Source organism: Vanellus vanellus, assembly GCF_965231255.1.
Source record: "Vanellus vanellus genome assembly, chromosome: 1".
NCBI classification, from domain to species: Eukaryota; Metazoa; Chordata; class Aves; order Charadriiformes; family Charadriidae; genus Vanellus; species Vanellus vanellus.
Window position 1 is genome coordinate 153,831,164 of NC_138905.1, and position 20,295 is coordinate 153,851,458.

The window sequence follows — 20,295 nt, forward strand, 5'->3', positions numbered from 1 at the left end:
AGGTAAAGTATTATTTACTTTCTAATGCCCATTTGAGTCAAGTGGTGGTTTTGCTACTTGGCTGCAGTAGAAGAAAGGTTGTATCCTGCATTTGCAGTAGGGGTAGCAGTAAGGAAAAGCTGCTTTAGCTTTCTGAAATACTGCTTTTGGGGGATGAAAATGCTTTCACAGATGCCGTCCTCTCAGGGACCTAGTAGAGACAGGAGGCTCTTGTATAGTTTATGCCCTTACGTACTTAATAACCTCACTGTGCTTCAGAACATAAATTATAATCCTAGCAAAACTAATTTAATGAGGGCATAAGAACTTAATATTTCCTGAAAGTAACTACTCTGAAGTGAAAATGCAGTAATAAATTCAGACTGTTTATTTTAATCACAAAATCAGCTATGGAACTCCAACTTGCCAAAGTTTCTGCAAGGCATAAAATAGGGATGTGCGTGATCTTCTCAATATTTATGAACTGTAAAGTATAAAAATTAGCGGTCCCTAGGTGAAAAGACTTTCAGTCTTTCAGGGGGACATTGTGACGAAGTCTTATTAATAGTTTTAATTTTCCTTTCTGCTCTGCTCAGTGGTTCCTTTCCAAAACCTTCAGCATGGTGTTTTTTCTTACCGGTTTGTTCTTTTTCATTAGGTGTGCATTGATTTGTGGGGTTTTGTAACTTTTCACTTTTAAAAGGAGCCCAAAGTAACGTATTTGTGATCTTATACCTGTATTTGAACAGCACGATCCGTTAGCTAATATTTTCCATAAAGACAGAAAAAAAGCTTACATAACAAATGAAGCATTATTTTCCTGAAAGCCTTAATAAACTGTACTTTCTGGTTCAAACTGGCTTCAGTTTAACAAAATACTTAGGCAAGTGTGTAAAACTGAGTATTTAAGCAATCCTTCCTTATTCAGAAAAGAATGGCATTCTAGTCCCATTAGTGACATTTTGGCCCGTGCATGGTGTCAAGTACGAGCTGAAGTATGTTGCTCAACCAGAAACAGAGCGAGGTCCTCTCTTTGGTGGGTCAGATATCAGTCAGAAATGAAACCATTACCCAGACGTAAATGACGAGATAGCTAAGAGTTTTCAATAGCAGAATAAGACTTACTGTCCTCTGTCTTATGGAAGACAGCACCGTCAGTGAACTGCAACAACCCAGGAGCTGCTGTGGTGACCACTGTGTATCAAGGTGTCCCTTGGAGGTCTAAACTGGGCTAGAACAATTTTGCCACTACCATGGATTAGTAAACGCACTGGTGTATTTGTCAGGGGAGATGCAGTAATGGTTAATTATTCAAATCTGACCTAAATTTCCCACGCTTCTATCTTGTTCCATAATAATAAGTTCCACAGTAATAATTTGTTATTTGGACTAAAACTAGAATTAATTATGAACCACTTTGGACAAGAAGCAGCTTTTTCCTTGCTCTTCATCCCAGCTGGTGTATGTAAGTAGGTGCATAACACTGCCCATTGAAACTATAGTTCATTAAATCACATTGGGATATAAAGAGCATTTTTAGTCCCATGTGCAGATAGTCAGTGCAGATGACAGTTTCGCTCCTGTATCCTTAATAGAGAAATCCTTAATAGAGAAATCCTTAATAGAGAAATCCTTAATAGAGAAGTATGTTGAAACTGTTTACAGGAATTCCCTTTTAAAGCCACATGTGTCAGGAACTGGGGTGAACTGGGGTGCGTGTATATGTGTGAGTGTGTGTAAGCATGTGCAACAGAGACAGAGGAAGAAAGTCACCATAATGCATTCTGCAGAAAAATGAGGTTTATCTTGACACTAATAAAAAAATGCTGTTGGCAGTGGAAAAGTACTAAGTGAGGTAGCTTAATGTTTGTACCTTTGTCGCCCATATGGTAAAGTCTCAAGTAGAGTATCTAAAATAGTCATATCTAAAAGCCAGAAGAGGAAAAAAAAACCTCTCCAATAGTTCATATTGCATGGGCTGTCTGGCTGGAGGCCAAAGTCATGTCAGCTTGCATTGTGGCGGGGAGAGCAGTGTGGCTCCCTGATCAAGGTCAGCAAATTTTTAATGAACGGAGCTTGATTACGGCTCCCTTTGTGGGAAAAGGTTGTTTGGAGGTGAACAAGGCTCTGTGCACAGAGGTATTCCACATGCACCCTCCTTCACGCTCAAAACCAGACAAGCTAGACCTGTCTTCAGTACGGTTCCTGGCAGCTGGGGAATGCCTTCCTCAGAAACCGTCACCGTAGCTCTATGAACTGAGGCTGGTGCATCCTTATCTCAGTATGCAGCACCCACAGTCAGTAGTCACTGAGACCCTGTGAACAGTTTTACTGTACCGTTTCATCACGTCTCTTGCATGGTAGGGTCCCTCCGATATTATAAGGCTTGCTCTCACAAGGTTTTGCATTCCCAGACCGAGAATTGCAGGGCAGCTGGGAATGTTTGACTGGCTGGCATTCAAATCCAAGCCTTATCCCTCTAAATCATATATGGAGTTGTCTAGGACATCCTCTTGATACGGTATGGATTTGGGGTAAAATCAGTCCCGCTGCAATCTCAAGGGTATTTTACCGTTTGGGATCAGCAGGACCAGAATTTCAAATGTAGGTTCTTCCTAGAGGAGGGATCAAAAATGGGCAAGAAAGCTGAGTTCTAGTATTAGGCGTTGTCGTAAGAGCTACAGCCTTCCAGAAATGTCAAATTCCTGAGACTGACTGAGGGTCAGAACTTTCCATTAAGCTTCTCCTCTGGAAGCAGATCTGACTGAAGATCCAATGACAGACACCAGAAAGCAACGGTTGTTTACATACTCAGAGTTTAAAATAAGAAATTTGTAATCACGTTTATGTTTAAAAAGGGGTTTCTAAAAGTTCTTTGTGAAAAGACAGCACCGTTTGCATTTACAAAGTAGTAAGCAGAACCTTTTCTCTGGTATTCGCAGCCTATTTGGGAAGGACTTTCCAGCATCCATGGGCAAAGCTGTTTAAAAACAGTTCTCTACAAAAATAAAGTGGTAAAGCTATAAAGCATTTTTTATCTTGGCAGACCAAAATAATTTTTTCCCAGTATTTCAGGAAGACTCTGACATTCCCCAAAAGTTCGTTAGCTTGACTGTTTGGGGGAGGGGTTTTCTTTTGCCTTTAATCTTCTACTGATATCGAGAATGACTTTGTTTATATCAACACAGGGCTATTTTTTATCACTCCGTGTTTAGATGCTAACTTTCTTATTGACCTTTTTAACTAGGTTTTGCTTTGAACAAAAAAGTAATTGATTTTGTTGTTTTAAAAAGAACAGCTTCAGTGTTAAATTGGATTCTAGCCATTGGGATTTATAATCTAATTCTTACAAGAGGAATCAGACTTTTGATATTAAGAGCTGGAGCGCTTCATTGTTCATATGGAGCATTGTTGTAAAATCGGGAAGTTCTAAATACTTTTTTTTTTAACTATATTTTCTTATGTCAAAGAGTTAAAATATATTCTTGTCCTGCTTTCTTTTGACTAGCAAAGTATTTCCTCACCCTCTGCTGTAGAAAAGAATCATGCATATTTGATGTCTTTCTCCTTTTCTCCTTAATATTTCAAATAATTCGGCTAGACTATCTCCATCAATTGGGTAAGCGGAGCTGTAACACCTACTTAAGGGAGGGGAACCATCTGGTTTCCTTGCAACGTGAAGCCTGCTGGCAAATATTAGGTTGTACCAATTTAAAGCATGATGAAGTGGGAAATAATGGACATTCTTGAAGAATCTGAAATGGGATCAGCTGTTATTGGCAAAAATTGGCAGGTGCAGTGCACTACGCTGGCTGTAAGCATGGTCTCAAGTTGGAGAGTGCAGCTGGGAAAATGGCCTGCTAATTGAATGGTTGCAGGACTCCCAGCAGCTCTGACAGTCGTGGAGCATCATTAATTGGAGGCTCTTGGTTGACTTGGTGGAAGCTGTCACAGAATGAAGGATCCTGCAAGTTGACGTTTACTTTCTAGGTGTTAGTGGGTTTACTGCCTGTTACTCAGAATGAGTCCTTGTGGAAGTGCTCAGAAGCACTTTCAAACTTAGGAGGACTGGCATAAGCTTGGCAATATCTATTCCTTATTTATATTTACAGCATGGTGACAGTGGTTGGGAGTCATAAAAACTACTCAATTACACATTTGTTTAACTGCACAATTCTATAGTTATCTTTCCCATTCCTCTCTTTTTCCCTTTTATTTTCACTTGTATTCGGTTTCTAAATTGCCTTGGCTTGGAGCAGCAACTATTCTTTTTTTTTTAATTTAGAGCCTGAGAAGACCTTGTCCTCAGCTGAGTTTCTTGGATGCTGCCATAATTCATACAGCGGTTATAGAAACAAAAATAGCCTGGTTTTGGTCCAGAATAGTATTACGTGCACCTCTGGTTTATGTGGGTCTCAGAATAGCAGTGTATGCAAAAGCCCGTAAGCGTTAGCCGTGGCTCCCTTTTTCATATGTTGTTTTTATTCATTAAATGCAAACATATTGCGGTGCATCCTAGTTTAATATAAAGGTCTGTTGGCAAATTGTGGCATTTTCCCTCAGCTGTTAGCACCCCTCGAGGGAAGATCTATTGGCAATGAACGCCGCGCAGAAAGCACTGCTGACTTCAGAGTGTACTTCATGTATCATCAGTGACTGTAGCACCCCTGTGTGCCTAAAAACTCTCCAGCTATGTAAGGCGTAGCTTTCCTGTATGGCTAGGAGGTAAGAGGCTTCAACGACAGGGTTGTCCCACCCAGCACGCCTTTGGCATTTATAGGCAAGAGGTTATCTGTGAGTGTGGATTGAATGAGGAACGGGGGGCTGAAAACCGGCCTGAATGTCCAGGTGCTCTGCTGGACTTGGGCTGCAGGCCAAGTTTTAAAGCCTTCGGGAGGACTGGTGAGACCAATTTTTCAAGTTGGACCCTGAGCAAGTCTTCCAGGGGCCATCATGCTCCTCCTTGGTTGAAGTGATACAGCTGGAAAAAATGCCTTCAGTTTGCATCTGCATTTGGATAAACCGTGCTGGGTGGGAGGCAGGGAGATGAAATTGGAAGGACTTGGAAGCTGGATCAAAACCCTGTGTGGCAAACATCAGGCACAGGCCTACAATGAGCCTGGGAATAGTGAGGCACTGATGGAGAGGCTCCTGCCTCCTTCCCCTGACTCTGCCTCTGCAGCTTGGAGCAAGCTCTTTTGGGGAACACCATTTTTTAAATGTTGTAGCTTGATGTGCACCAACTTGCGATGCCTGGTTCTAGCCTAACTCCTGGATGCTTATTCTGCCTCTCTTTTGATTTCCGTGGCATTAAGAAGTGGATGGAAATAACCCACCCAGCTTCAGAAAATTAACTAAATTGGGCATTTCCCTGGAGCTGGACAGTAACGCTGTGTTGTATCATGGAAGGTTTGGAGGAGGTTTGGGGAAACAGTGAGCTAGTGTGCCTCCTGGGGACCTGCCTGGCTGACTAAGAGGTAATGGACAGATGATAAAACCAGGCTGGGTTTGGGACCTGTCCCAACACCCTCTTTGCCAGGGCGGAAACCCCTGCAGTGAGCACTGCAGGCGTGAGGGCATGTAGGGTTCCCCAGACCCCCCTCCTCCCCAGGGGGGCTGCCACTGTGATTCGGTGCTCAGCAGCATCCTCTTGCTGGGGTTGGAGTAGGCCACCAGGAAAAGACCTTCAGGGATAAAAGCCCAGGCAGGTCCAGCAGGTGCCATCATCAAACTGTGACGGGCCATTGCCATCCCCCCTTCTTTTCTTTTTTTAACCTTTTTTTAACTTTTTCTTTTCTTCTGCCCACAGCTCAATGAATCTGCCAAGCAGCTCATTGAGATGGACAAGACGTGCTTGGCTGCCGCCTCCGGCTGCGATGTGCCACTGCCGACAGAGACGGTGGCAGCGGCGGCGGTGGCTGGTCTGGCGCCATGCTCCACACTGGCTGGTGCTGGGGTGGCTGGGGCGGCCCAGCGGCAGGCGGAGGGCAAGAAGAATGCCAAGAAGCGCCACTCCTTCACTGCCCTCAGCATGACGCACAAGTCCTCCCAGGCCGCCAGCAACCGGCACTCCATGGAGATCAGTGCCCCTGTCCTCATCAGCTCCAGCGACCCACGGGCAGCCGCCAGGATTGGGGACCTGACCCACCTCTCCTCCAGTGCCCCAGCCCAGGTAAGGGGCGGGTGGAGGTGGGGTTTGGGCACCCTTGGCAGATGGCGCACAACCCAGAGGGCCTGGCTTGCCATTGCCTCACCTCTTTCAAAACAGCTGACCCTTGCACAAAGCAGTTGCACGGTGCTGTCCTCCCTCACATCCTGAGGTGATGGTACTTGGCATCTGTCATTCCCATCTTTGTGTTAATCAGCGGGCAGGCAGGAGGAGCTGGAGGATAAGGCAAAATTTGATTCACAATAATTGAACACATTTTTAAAAAAAAGTAATCCTACAATTACAAGTCATTGAGGTGCTGGAGCATGTCCAGAGAAGGGCAATGTCCTGGACTGGGGCTGTTTAGTCTGGAGAAAAGGAGACTGAGGGGAGACCTTATCGCTCTCTACAACTACCTGAAAGGAGGTTGTAGCGAGGTGGGTGTTGGTCTCTTCTCCCAAGTAACAGGAGATAGGACAAGAGGAAATGGCCTCAAGTTGCACCAGGGGAGGTTTAGGATGGATATTAGGAAAAATTTCTTCACAGAAAGGGCTGTTAAGCATTGGAACAGGCTGCCCAGGGAAGTGGTTGAATCACCGTCCCTGGAGGTATTTAAAAGACGTGTAGACATGGTGCTTAGGGACATGGTTTAGTGGTGGACTTGGCAGTGTTAGGTTGATGGTTGGACTCAATGATCTTAAAGGTCCCTTCCAACCAAGACAATTCTATGATTCTATGATTCTATTAATTTGTTTGAAGGGTGAACTAATCCAGCTGAAGTTGCATCACTTTCTGTCATAGAAAGGAATAATTCTGAGTGATCCTGTTACCCTGAATCTATTTGCTACCCTGCAGGATAGCAATGTTGGCATGAAATTCATTGGGGATAAAAAAGATTCTTAGAGTAATTATTTCCCTGAAGAACACTGGAGGATAAGCAAATGTGCCATACTTTGACAACTGTACTCAGCGAGTAGCTGCTGTTCAGCAACACCCAAAGAAGTTTTAAACCATCAGACATGCTGAGGGCGCAGCCCTCCGTCCTTTCCCCTCTTGAAGGAGGGGCAGAGGCTCAGCCTCTCCAACATCCCTGCAGGTCCCCCCAGAGGAGCTTCTGGGGGCCGTGTAGATCAAAAACAGGAGCCAAACTCACCAGGGATCCACTGGAATGTCTTGCAAATGCCTGCGGTTTCTGTGGATAAGGGAATCCAAGTGGTAATTTGCCATTGGAAGGCATAGAAGAGAATGGAGAATGATAGTCTCAAACGTCTGCTGCCTCAGCCTTCCTGCTTAGTCCTCTACACATTTGGTGTGCAGATTAGCAGCCACGGATTCCCTCTGCAGACCAGCTCCTCATGGTCTGTGCTGCTTGCTAGCACCAAGGTAACCCAAGCATGGCAGGGTCTTCCCACTCAATGTTTCTTTGCTGAAAAAAAGCCACCCTTGCCCTTTCCCTCTCCCTGGCCGTGCCTTCCTGCCCCTTGCACCAGTGTCCCCATACCAGGACAAACGTGGATCAACTCCTGCCCCTGCGGTGGCCTGGAGTGGAAAGTGATCCATGTTACAGCCACTACCCACACTGGCATGCATGTAGACAGCTGGGAGAGAGCAGCACAGGAATGGGGACAAGCAGAAAACTGCAGGGACTGCCTTGGGCAGGAACAGAATCACAGAATCACAGAATCACAGAATCACAGAATAGTAGGGATTGGAAGGGTCCTCTGGAGGTCATCTAGTCCAACCCCCCTGGCAAAGCAGGCTCACCTAGAACAAGTTGCACAGGATCGTGTCCAGGCAGGTTTTGATCATCTCCAGAGAAGGAGACTCCACAACCTTTCTGAACGCCCGTTTATGCCCATTTGCAGGGCTGGTGGGTCTCCCCTATGGGGCTGGTGTGGTGCTCCAGACTGTGGGGTCACTCTCGATGCCTGTGCTGTACTGCTACCTATGCCATGAGCTCCCAAGCCCCTGCAGCGCAGGTTGGCAATGACATAGGGGAAGACAGGGTGCCTCCATGTAAGCCGATGTGTGCCACATGGCCAGCTGAAATGGGGTGCCAAGGTGTCGCTGCCACCACAGAGCAACATCCTTTGCTTTTGTCTCAGCTGCTCGCCTCCCTCCACTGCCCATCCGCGTGTAGGAGCCAGAGAGGCAGCTCAGTCCAACTGTAATTTAGCTCATTTTCTTCCACATGCCTTTTCCTGGCGGGGTCTCTGTGCTGTAAGGTCTTCCCTCTCCTTTCAGCCCTCAGCAGGAGGGTGAAGGTGAGGATACAGCCCCCGCACAAAGCAGCACGTGTGCCAAGATGTACTGGGACATCTGTGAAGCAGCACAAGCACTAGACATGAGTGAGGGTCCCGAGCTTGTCAAGTAAATGACACCCAGGTTTTTGGCACTCAGAGTGACACATTTGGACTTTTGAGAGATGTGACAGACTGTGGCTTTTCAGTTCTTGTGCTAGTCAAGGGAAAAACCATGCACACCCGTGCTAGAGTCATGTGAAGACTCATTCTAAGCTAGTAAACCACAAAAATTAGACCATGAAGCAGAAAGCGTCTTGACTATTCTCCCCCATTTTAACAGAATCAGTGTGCAAAACCCTACTCATTTCGCAGACCACTGTGGCATTTGGGCACAAGTGGCAGGGGACAAGAAGTGCCCTGTGTTGCCTGTAACAAGTTAACAGTTATTGAAGTCCAGCCCGCAGGAAGGTTGGTTGGGTCCTTTGCAGCAGATGGGAAGACATGTAACTGGTGTGACGGTCAGAAGCACAGCTAGGGCTGGGGTGTAATTATGCCACTCCATTGTGCCCGTGGTGGGAACAGGTTTGAGGGGTGGTTCTTCTGCCTCAGGGCATAGAGCAGGTTTGCAGACAAGGCAGCTGAGCACATGCCTCCATCGCTGCCAGCCAAAACTGTCTTGGCCACAATCCAGGGAGGGGAAAAAGAGTCTTGGTAGTTCAGATCAATCTTAGTGAAAAGAGATCTCCCTCTGTCAAAAAGCGTTATTGCAGTCCCAAGGACCCAGTCACCCCAAGCGTGGCATTTGCATGTATGAATACACATCTCTGCTTTTGGGGGCCTTAATATTTGCTTTCTGTTTTGAGGGATGTAAATATTTCCCTTTGCAAACTTTGCTAGGAACGTGGATCTGTCCGGGGAAAAAAGTGGAGCTGACGTTCTCACTATATTCTCTTTACTTAAGAAGCAGCCTTCAGAAAAATCCCTCACTGTTGTAAAAGTAGCAATAAAATCACAAGAGCTACCAACATGAATTCACCTGCATTCAGCCTTCTTAGTTAGGTCTACAAAGAGTCCAGAATTTGCTTCTTACAAAATGTACATTAAAATTGTGCAGCTATATTTATGTATCTATTAATTCCATAATAACAGAGGTTCCACTTTAGTTAAAAATGTCAGAAATTCAGTTCCTTCTTTGCCATCTGCTAAGAACTGACACAGCTCTGAAACAATCAATGATGCTGCAGCCTCAGACAGAAAATCAGCATTTTTCTTCTATTCACATGGCCGAACGCCAGTCAAAGTAGCATAAACAGAGGGCCCCTGAGCTGTTACATCAGGGTGTTCAGGGCAGTGAGAATCTTGTCTTTGGATCATCGTTTTGTTTTAAAATGTGTTTGGCATTTTTAAGGTAAACGTCCTGTACGTCTTGTTTGGGGTTCAACGTCTTGACAACCTGCAAACTGACTCTACCGCTGCTTCGGAAGCGCTCAGGGGCGTTGCTGAGAGCATGGGCAGGTTGGTAGGAAGGCTGTGTGTGTAGCTGCCAAACTGACCGGTGAGCTCTGCCGCAGGAAGATGTCTCACCTTTTCTTTCCTTGCTTGAAGAGAAACCTCTCTGCCCTGCAAGTCATCGTCACAGCCCTTGCGTGGTTCTCTCTGTAACCATCTCAAGTCCCTGCGAGTTTGCAGCGGCAAATTCAGCCAAAGCATATTTCTTATAGGGGAAACAACAAATTTACAGTTTCAGTGCTGGCTATCTAGCAAATTTATGCCCCTCTTTTCAACATTAGGATCTCAGTTTGGTTTATTGTGTCTTTATACCGCGTCCTTGAATTTTCCAGGCACTTCATCATTGTTTGTTTAACAGATCTCCTCATAAAAGGAAATAAAGGAATTTTGTTCAGTTTAGTCGGTATGAGCCTCTCTGGTACATATCAGGATTGGTATTTAGCTTGCAGGGGGGTTCTACGTTTTTAAAAAGTTCAACACAGTGTTCCTATAGACTGTCCTTTGAACAAGCAGAATTCAATTACAGGAGTTCCTGAATGGCATCCAGTCCCCTACCGCAGGCAACTGGCTGGTGCCCCACGAAACAGTCTTCTTAAAACAAGCATCCATTTCCTTTGTAGACCTGAGGCACCTACAGCTGGGGCACCTGCTTTCTCTCTGCTGACATGAGAAGAAACAGAGACATTGAGGGCATCTTACTGGAGGAACTTAAAATTTAGGTGCGAATTATAGGTGTTTCAGTAAATGTGGAATATATTCCACCCCTTCGAAGTGATTTCATGCATGGTACTCTATTCCTGTGTCTTTTGTCAATTTTTGTGAATTGAAACCAGACTTTCATGCTGAGCTGACATGTTTTCTGTCTTTATGAGTTGTTAAACTATTATAAGTCTCCTGCTTCTCCAGGAGGGCACGGATTTATGCATATTGAGCACTGACATGCAGACCAGAGTATGAAATCACGTGTTTTGAAAGTACTTCTGCATATCATTAATTTAATAATTGAAGACTAGAAGCCTTCCATAACATGTTCATTGTTCTTTAATCAGAACCAACTCAGCTGTTTCCCAAAAGCCAAGATGTATTCTGAAATGAGTGATGATCTAAAAAATATCTTAACTGACTGCAAACGTAAGGATGCTCAAAGGTAGAAGAATCAACTTCAAGACACCTCAGCTGAATAAAATAGTGACTGGAAGACCACAATAGCCAGGATACAAAGCATTTATTTTCAAAGAGATCTTCCTTTCTCTTGCAGCCAAATTTACTTCTTGTGTGCTTTTTGTTGCATGCTGAATATCACTCATGAAACACAAGACCTCCATCTAAAAGGTAATAGTGTCTGTCCATCATGTACAATGTCCTATCGTGCTGGCAAAATGGATTTTTATTGAAGGTGTGAGTAGTGCTGCAGGCCTGTGGTGGAGCTGAAGCTGAATTAGGGTACGGGTGCAGAGGAGCAGTTGGTAACTGAGGCTCCCTGGAGAGCAGGGAAAGTCCTCCTGGACAGTAATCGTGCCTAGACCTCAGATGGCTCGTCTTGCTTCCATTTTCATCCCTTATGAATTATTCTTCCCTGCTATTTGGAAAGGTCGTAGGTCAGTACTGCTCCAAATCCCCTGGTTTTTGACAGAAAATGCATCTCATGAATAATGAAGTATGGCTTTGTGCACACCAAGGTAACAGCTGAGTGAGGAAAAAAAGGATCCTCCCCACAGAAGGAACTTCTATGTGTGTTTTGAACAACTCATCACCATGCACAAGAAGTCCATTCGTATCTGCAAGTGTTAGTACAGGCTCCTAACCAGAGGCCACATGTTCAGGAAAAGCTGAGAACAATGTCTTGCACGCTCTCAGTCCCAAACAGTGACAGTATTTGAAATGAAAAGTGTGCCTTGAAGTGTCTCGCTTTATAAATCATTTGGAAGTGTGACTCCTTATCAGTTATTTAGAAGTGCCGAATTTTAGCTGGGAAAATGTAATAGCAGAAGTCTGGTTGAGCCTTGGCTGATAACCTAAATGTGCTGACCATGAGAAGCATACAGATTATACATAAAATCCGGAGACTAAATATGAACCTTGAATTTTCAAGTGCACAACAGGCTCTGAGCAAAGAAGAGAAATTCAGGTATTTTTTAGCTTTGGCCTGCGGTCCAAATTCTGTGCAACCTGCCCTGCTGCTGGCTGTGAATGAGACATCCATTAATGAGAGCAAGACAGCTGAAACCAAGGGCAGCTATCTCAGGAGGCCGCACCGGTCAAAATGGCAAAAGAGAAGTAATATGAGTACAACCTGTGTTTCTGTCGTTTAGATCAAATATGTCATAAAAACAGCATAAGAGACTTCGCTGAAGTCTAACCTAAACTATTCCATGGTCTTTGTACATTCCCAGTTCTATTCTGAATTGTTTACAACTGGTTCCAAACATTGCGTATTTGCTGCATCTCTATTTTAAATAACTTTATAAAGAACTCTTGTTGGGGGTTTTATAGGTGGGAAAGAGTTAATTTTTTTTTAAGCACAGAGTTTTGGGCAGGAATGTAAGCTGCTTTTTTTTTGGCTACCATTAGGTCTTTGAATATACTCTGTGCATATTGGGACATATTACATTATCTGTCAAAATTGCGCAAACGAGACATGAGCTGACTCAATCTATTGACTGATTACATAAGCTACCAAGAATCCAGGTCAAAGCAAAATCACCTTTCAGAAACTACCAGTTTAGAGACAGTGTCTTCTCCTTATCCTAGAATTTGCCTCATCACAAATACATTTTGAAAGATTCTTCAAGAGCCACGAAATCTAATTTTTTACAGAATCTAGGAAGAGAAGAATGTGCTTTAGAAGGGTTATTCAACTGTGCATGAAATCCTATTGCCTGTAAAACAAAAACAAAATATTTTTTTCCAGATGCTCCACAGGGTAGTAAGCCAAAAACATTTTGCCACTGGAATAATTTTTGCACAGGGCTAATCCTGAGGCTTTACGCTACCTGCCAGTCAACTACTGATTTGGAAGCCTCAAGAGCAAGCAAGGCACTCTCTAGGTATTTACACTATACCACAAAATCTTGTCCACCCGGCACATGCTATGTGTACACGCATGACATTTGAACAGAAATGACTGCAGTGTGTATTTTCCCGTTTTCGTTTGTTTGGATTTTTTGTTTATTTGTTTACCACTACTCTCTCCCTGGAGGGGTCTTCTTACAGGAGGCATTGCACAGGACCTCAATGAGTTTGTTGTGCAGTTATCAAAAGGATAATTATCAACATGGGATTAAATTAACATCTTTTAGAGGTCAAGCTTTCACTTTAAGCTTTCCTGTCTCTCTGCATCTGATTTTTTGTGTTCTTTGATCCCAGAATTGTGAGAAACTATTTACTATAAAACCATTTAAAACCTCATGATAGAGAGCTAGACACTGGTGCTCAGTGCTGAAAGGGTTAGTTTGAGCGAAAACAAGGCTGAATAAAATATAATTCTCATGATGCTCATCCACATGATGCTTAATTAGTCCTCATTTGGAGGAACTGAGAAGCTGCAAAGCAGAATAATCAGTGCTTTTATGGACGGTAATGTCAGATGAGCATTTGAAAGACGATGACAAAAAATATTTGGGTTTTTTTTTTTCGCCAACTTGCAGCCATCCCTAGACTGCAGGATAGTGGAAATAGAAGCTCAGAACATATGTTTATGTGACTTCTCCAGCTCTCTGTGTAGCTCCACGAGCTATTCACGGAAGATACGGTCTAGAGTTTTTGACCTACTGTGAGCCAAAAAATAAGCAGGGCCAATATGGTGCTAGAACAGGCTGGCATAATATTCTGCCTCACCTTCATCCACAGCCGCAGATCCTCACAGGTTGTAAGAACCCCTCACTAAATGCTAAATCATATAAATTTAGCTCCAGTTTTTGCAGGAAGGAACTGGGTATTTATGCAGCTATTTATGCAGCTGCAGCTGTTATCGTGCACATTTGTTTGTTTTTTACACACATACCATTATGGAAGAAAAAGTCTTACTCTAGAATTGCTAAGTCCGTTTCAGCTCCCACTTTGGTAATTAGCATTTGATGAGGCTACTTGATCTTGCGTGTAACACTTTTCATCAATACTTGGTGGCACTACCATGCATTAAGTGCTAATACATTATTTCTAGGGACATTAAGGCCTGGAGTGATTGCCACAGTCATTTTTTTATGGAGTCAGCGAATTAGAGTAACGAGTCACAGGAATCTTAAAGACCATTAGGCTGTTTTTTGCGATATTTCCTGAGGACGGTATGTCAACCTATGCGAGTTGAACGTTTGAGTGTTTTTCTCTTATTTTAAAGTAATATTAAAGAGAAATTTAAAGTAAGCTGTAAATATGCATTCAAGACATTAAAAGAAATTTTCCTGTGAATTAATGAATGTGATGAGTGCCCTGTGGTGAGACAGTGCTGGATTTGCTTTGAAGTCAAAATAGAGATTTCTGGTTGGTGATTTTCTAGATGATAAGGACATTCGTCTGATAGCAGCAGCAATTATTTTTCTGTGAAGGCTGCTGCAACCTGCAATATCATTGTACTCTGTTCCTAGTTTTATCACTGTCTTCATGACTTCTATTTCCCTCCAAAACTGAGTCCCATGCTTTTGCAAGGCACTTCACTAATCCCTACAGACACCATGTCTTTTCCGATTAAACCACAAATGTGGCCTTAAAGTACTGGTGGAAATCTAAAGTAAATCCTCAAGGGAGAGAAAAAGATAGTTTATGCTGGAAGTCCAGACTACTAATTCTTATGTTTTCAGTGAGGTGTGGATGGGAAGAGAGAAAGGGAATGAATTTGAGATGAAGTTCCGTCCCAGATGAATGGTTATTACCTTTAATTTCCTGGTCTCTGTGGGCTTGTCAGTAACGTTTTGCCAGGCTGGTTGCTTTTAAATATATGTCAGAGCTGACACAAGAGGCGGCAACATCTCAGCAGTGCATTATTTACCCAGGAGTATATGCTATAAACTGTAATAGAAATATATCATTACGTATACATTAAAGTGCAATTTGTTTTGATGCTCCTGTAGTTCTCTTGCAAATAATACTTATCAGTTGGAGGAGGAATGAGAGCCGTCTGAGCTTAGACACGTTACGGTGACTTCTGAGGAAGTCAGACTGTTTGTTCTCACCAGGGAACGCTGACCCTCAGGCTGGACGGTCATCTGGAAAGTCAATTTTTGACAGCTAGCTTTGTCTTCTTCCTTTTGCATGACACCTGAAAGGTGTCTGGTGCTGTCACTTAACTTAAGCATCTAAAAATGGTGTTGGAAATGCTGTGTGGGGACTGAGAGCTCAGACCCGGTGCTCCACTGCTGTTTTGCTCCAGAGGACCACACTGCCATTAGGACTAGATCAAGTTTAGCCAAGCCCCCAGAACCTTTGTGCAGGGCCTTTCTTCATTCTTGGCTCTTGCGTAAAGTCTCCTTGAAATAGCCAACATGGAGACTGGGAGGAAGAAACAGACAACTTTTAAGGAGGCCTCAAGGCACGAGTTACGAGTTTCTATAAGCCATTAGCTTAAGCGTTGAGGGGAGCGAGGGGAGTTGCATTTCAGGCTGTTGCAAGGAGGCTGCTGTATTTACAGACAAAAAGGAAAAAGTCCTTTTATATTACTATCCAGCCCATGGGTACATAATCGCCTACTACACCAGGGTAGCTGGTGGTAAAAACAAGCGGCTCAGCATGAGTTCCAGTACAGGTGACGTTGCTGTGCTACTAATGGGCACAAAGAAGCAGGAATTAGCACAGAGGTATCCAGAGGGGGTCTTCAGCGTGCCTTCTTGCAGCCGCTTTTCCCTGCTGGCTGACAGCTGGGGCTGGATTGTCCCTTGGAAGAAAGAGAAGAGCTGTTGCTGTTGAGCTGAAAACATCAACAGGGGTAAGTGGTACGCGAAGGATGCCAGATTGGAGTGGGAGCGTGCAGAAGTCATATTTAGCTGTTTAGTGGCCTAAGTAAATGGGACAAGAATTGGCAGTGTCTAGTTCAGAAAACTGCACACCACCATTAGAGTAAACTGCCTCCTAATCAGGAGGTGTACTACAGCATGATTACCCAGCAGGTCACGTCTGGAAACTCAATGGCCAAATGTTTAAAGGCATTAGAGGCTCATAAGGATACAGAAGGGCACCAAATGGCATTTTCGGAAGTGACTCTTATTACTTACATTGCAATAACATCCAGGGGAATCAGGCAGTGAAGTACTTCTTAATGCCTCCCTGAGAAAACTCTGCAAGGTGCCTGTTTTTATTAATAGGTGCCCATGTGCTTCTTAAAAACCTGGCTGTCAGAGATGTCCCCTCCTGGGTAAGGCTTAGCAATGGTGAGTAGCAGAGGTGGAAGAAGGATTAAGACACAAATGCTGCATTGTTTGGGCTCTCCCTGTGTAATGACTGTGTGTGGCTGTATTTGCATGCCTGGTGCCACAGATCCATGCCTGTGGATCACACAGGGACGTGCAACCAGAAAGGAAGGATGTGGCACACAGACCTCCCAAAAGGTATGAAAGTGGAGAACAAAAAAAATCGGAGCGTCATCTTGGATTCCCATTCCCCTGAGCAGATGAAGAGGAAAGAAGGACACGTTTAGTAGCTTGTTCCTTAGATCACAATAGCAAAAGTACAACCTGGCTCCAGGGCTAAATAAAGAAGGAAAACAAACTAAATCCTGCTACCAGCTGTGATGAAGAAAGGCCTGCTGTGTGCTCTGGGAGGTTTATTAGTGTTACCAGTAGCTGGGGAGACCCACATAAAATTCTAGGAATGGAAAATGGAAAGATAAACTTCCAACAAATGTAATCAAAAGTACGAAGAAGTACATTATTCTCTCACAAAATCCAGTCTCTTCAAAATCTTATTGCAGATATTATCTTGCAAAATTATCTGGCAATATTGTAGTTTATAATACGAGCTAATTAGCGGTAAACAAGAGAGAGAACAGGACCTTGAAAGAGGAGGCTTAGAAAGCCTTCATCAACTGTGTCAGGGACTGTAGTTTAAATACAAAGCTGGTGAACATTCAGATGCATAGTAGCAATCAGGCAGCCACTGAGAGAATTCATCAAGGAGCACAGAGGCAGATGAAGCTGCAGAGGAGAACACTTGTGTGAAAGTAAATGCCAAGATGTGAACAGAAGAGCTGAATTCAATGCAGTGGAAGGCCAGCGGGTCCTGTGGAGTAAAACCTGATGATGAAAAGTGGGGTCATAGGCAGACTGACAAGTACACCATCATGTCAAAGCCCGCAGGGGAGAGCAGCTAAAGAAAAACTGGAGCACAATCAGGAAGCAGGCACTGATTTAGAGTTTGGATGCATATGATACTAGGCTGTGCAAAATGGCAAAAATGAATGGTTTGTAGGGTCCAGGCTGGCACCAGATGCAGCAATATTACAGCAACAGGCCATAGGCAAGAAACTGTGTGTCAGGCGGACAGAGAACATACAGGACTACGGAGATTTATTCTGGATTATTCAAGGAAGGAAATCAACTATGTCAACACCGAATGACAAGTACATGATGTCTTAATCCATAGGACTGTATGTTAGCACAAGCATAATAGCACATGGAAGGTGTTTGGGCTCATGCTTCCAGTAACACAGAACACACAGAAGCCGCCACTGCTGCTGTGAACAGTCGAATGGATGGTGCTAACAGCTGCACTGCTCTCCAGGCTTCAACTCATCTCTCTGCAGAGACAGGCTGGCTTCGCCCAGGGTGCTTGCAGTGTCACTCCTGGCTGGGATAGCAGCACCTCTGCAAACTCTGCCTCCACTGAGGTGTGTGGAGAGAGGATCGTAGGAGCCAAGGAAGGGGTAACACATGTCTTACGCTGCTGTGATCTTCTCTGCCTTTACGGTTGCACCCTGAGGCTGTTCACTCAGCTCTGGTTTCTCATGAGGTAAAAACAAAGTGGTTTGTCCTACCAAGAAAGGGTGGGGACCCATCTGGTTTCTTGAAGGCAGTTTCTGTAGCCCAGGGCAGGCGTACACTGGTGGTACAACATGAAGAAGTTTGAACCAGCCAATTTCTCACTTACCTCTTGGGTGAGGCAGTTGCCAGGTCTCTCTGCCCAGCATCTTCCGCAATCCCTAACCTCATTAACCAGCTCAAAATAACAAATGCGGGATCGTTCTCCAACTATTGCTACATTTTTGGGTGGGTTGGGGTTTTCTTCTATAAATTGATATCATCTCACTGATGTGACAGGCAGGATTAATAAAGCCTTAGTCACAGAACTGGAAAGAACGCTTACTTTTACATAGAGGACTAAGAGCTGCCTGGAACCTTCCTTGTTTGAGCAAGCAGCCAGAAAGTGAGGAGAAATAATGAGAAAAAGAAGACGTACTTGTCACTGCAACTTCATGATTGAGCGTAGATGTTGGTGAGAGATGAGACAGCTTGCTGCTTGTTGCCAAAAGCTATGGAATCACAGAGCAGCGTCTTCATATTTTGATGCATGATTTCCCAATGATATTGTGTTAATATAGAGCAAAGCAATGCAATATCAAGACATGACACTGTAATAATTATGTGGGATTCTTTGGAACGAGCTGACCTTGAAATCCATTAATTAAGTAGCAATATGTGTCTTGGTTTAATTCAGTGTCATTTGTAAGTGCAATAAAATGTCCCTATGTTTCTGGTCCCAAAATAAATCAATATTTACTGTTTTTTAGATAGCATTTGGAAACAGAAAAGCTGCACTGGATGTCTGTGAAATGCTCAGAATCTTTTTTTGTATGTAACAGGCTCTGTCTGAACCCGCAATTTCTGCATAGACTTTGGATCCTACTTTGTAGAGCCTTTTCTGCATATCAATGTGCATGCAGCATTTGGTTAGACTTACTTAAAAAAGCCTTTTGCTCAAGTAAACCATTAAAAGTCATATCAACCCAGCTCTACCCTGTCTTTGCAGCAAAGATCTGTTGCTACAGCCCTTGGCGTTACTTCGGGACAAGTTTCCAGTCAGGATTCATTTTTGACATAGATGAATGGGGACTTGGGTGAGACAGCTCAAAAGAGTTTGCCCTACATACTTTTGCTGAGCATTAAGCTTTGAAACGTGAACGATTGCATTTAGAATTGCCTTTCAACATCAATAGCTGGAAAAGATCTGCCTAGTTCTCTATATGAGAGTGCGAATTTATTTGCTGTGGTAAAAATGGAGTGGACTCCTGCTTTCTTCATTCAGAGGTACTCCTGGTTTGGGTTGTGCTGTCACCTTTTTCTTAAGGAGAAGAATATTCTTGACAATAAAATCAGCGTACAGAGATGCGACTGCATTTCAGAAATTGAATAGTGTCTTCTTCTCCATAGATCCATAACCATTAACCAGAAGAGTGCAAATTTAAAACAAGCTTTTGAGGGGAAAAGGTTACCTTTACCAAAGAAGGTACTATTGTAGAGATGTACACGTTGAGCTGATTTTACAAAGCAGTGAAGTAGTTTTGCATTCTAAAACTTTTAAGGTCTGCATGCAAGGTACAACTAAATTTTTCTGACAAGTACATGGAAAAGCTGTTAATAACCTAATATCCCCTGTGTCAGAAATGTATTTTTAGAATGGGTAAGTCTTAAAGATGTCTTTTTTAATGCAGTATCATGAAGTTAGAAAGTCCGGGAATGGACAAATTATGTGATTTTTTTTCCTCGGTGCCTTCACCCCCATAGCTTTTTAGGAAATGGTGGGCTTCATCTTAATCCATGTGTGTTCTTTTTCTATTTTCAGGATTCCTCTTCGATTGGAACAGCCACTGTGGCTGGTCCCAGGACAAGTGCAATAATTGGAGATCAGGGAACACCACCGAAGGTCCAGCTCCCCCTCAATATGTAAGCAGCTCATCTCAGTCCCTGCGTACTCTTTGTTTCCAATTGTGTGCGTGTGTGTGCATGTGTTTGAAATCTGAAAGCCTGAATCTCAGCTCAGGAGCATTCAGGAGAAGAGAGAGTTCGCAATTTCATACATGACCCAGCCTCTGCTGAAATTGAAAAACATGTAGAGAAAATCAAGACTCCCCCTCTCTATGTGAGCCCTTTTAGACTGCTGGTATATTTATTACAGCTGTATGAATCACTGTGAAGCAAATGGAATGCCTCTCAGCTAGAGAAAATCTTCTGGTGTAGTCCCATGTGATCAAATACCTGATATATTCATCATTAACCAGAAAAAATGACCCAATTCCAGTTTTTCAGTGCCATAAACAAATGCAACAAATAAACTTCATACCATGGGCATATGGGCTTATTGAATAGTGTGTAGAATAACAGAAGGTTGACTAGATACAAAGCAAAAAGAGTAGACCTCATTATAATAAATCTCTTCTGGCCTGGTTGGTTTATCTGGTACCTGTCTAGTTAAACTACTGAACCCTTTCCTCTC

At 43.7% G+C, this 20,295-nt stretch overlaps 1 protein-coding gene across 2 annotated transcripts in view; it reads left to right on the forward strand.

Annotated features, from left to right (window-relative positions):
• Positions 1-20,295, forward strand: part of SH3RF3 (SH3 domain containing ring finger 3) — a gene marked incomplete at its 3' end in the record, with an annotated part of 251,528 nt that overhangs the window by 185,653 nt on the left and 45,580 nt on the right. For both annotated transcript variants that reach the window (XM_082488628.1, XM_082488627.1), the window contains exons 4-5: positions 5,789-6,151; positions 19,645-19,745. In XM_082488628.1, coding sequence (XP_082344754.1) covers positions 5,789-6,151; positions 19,645-19,745 — 464 coding nt within the window. The remainder of the gene's footprint in view (positions 1-5,788; positions 6,152-19,644; positions 19,746-20,295) is intronic.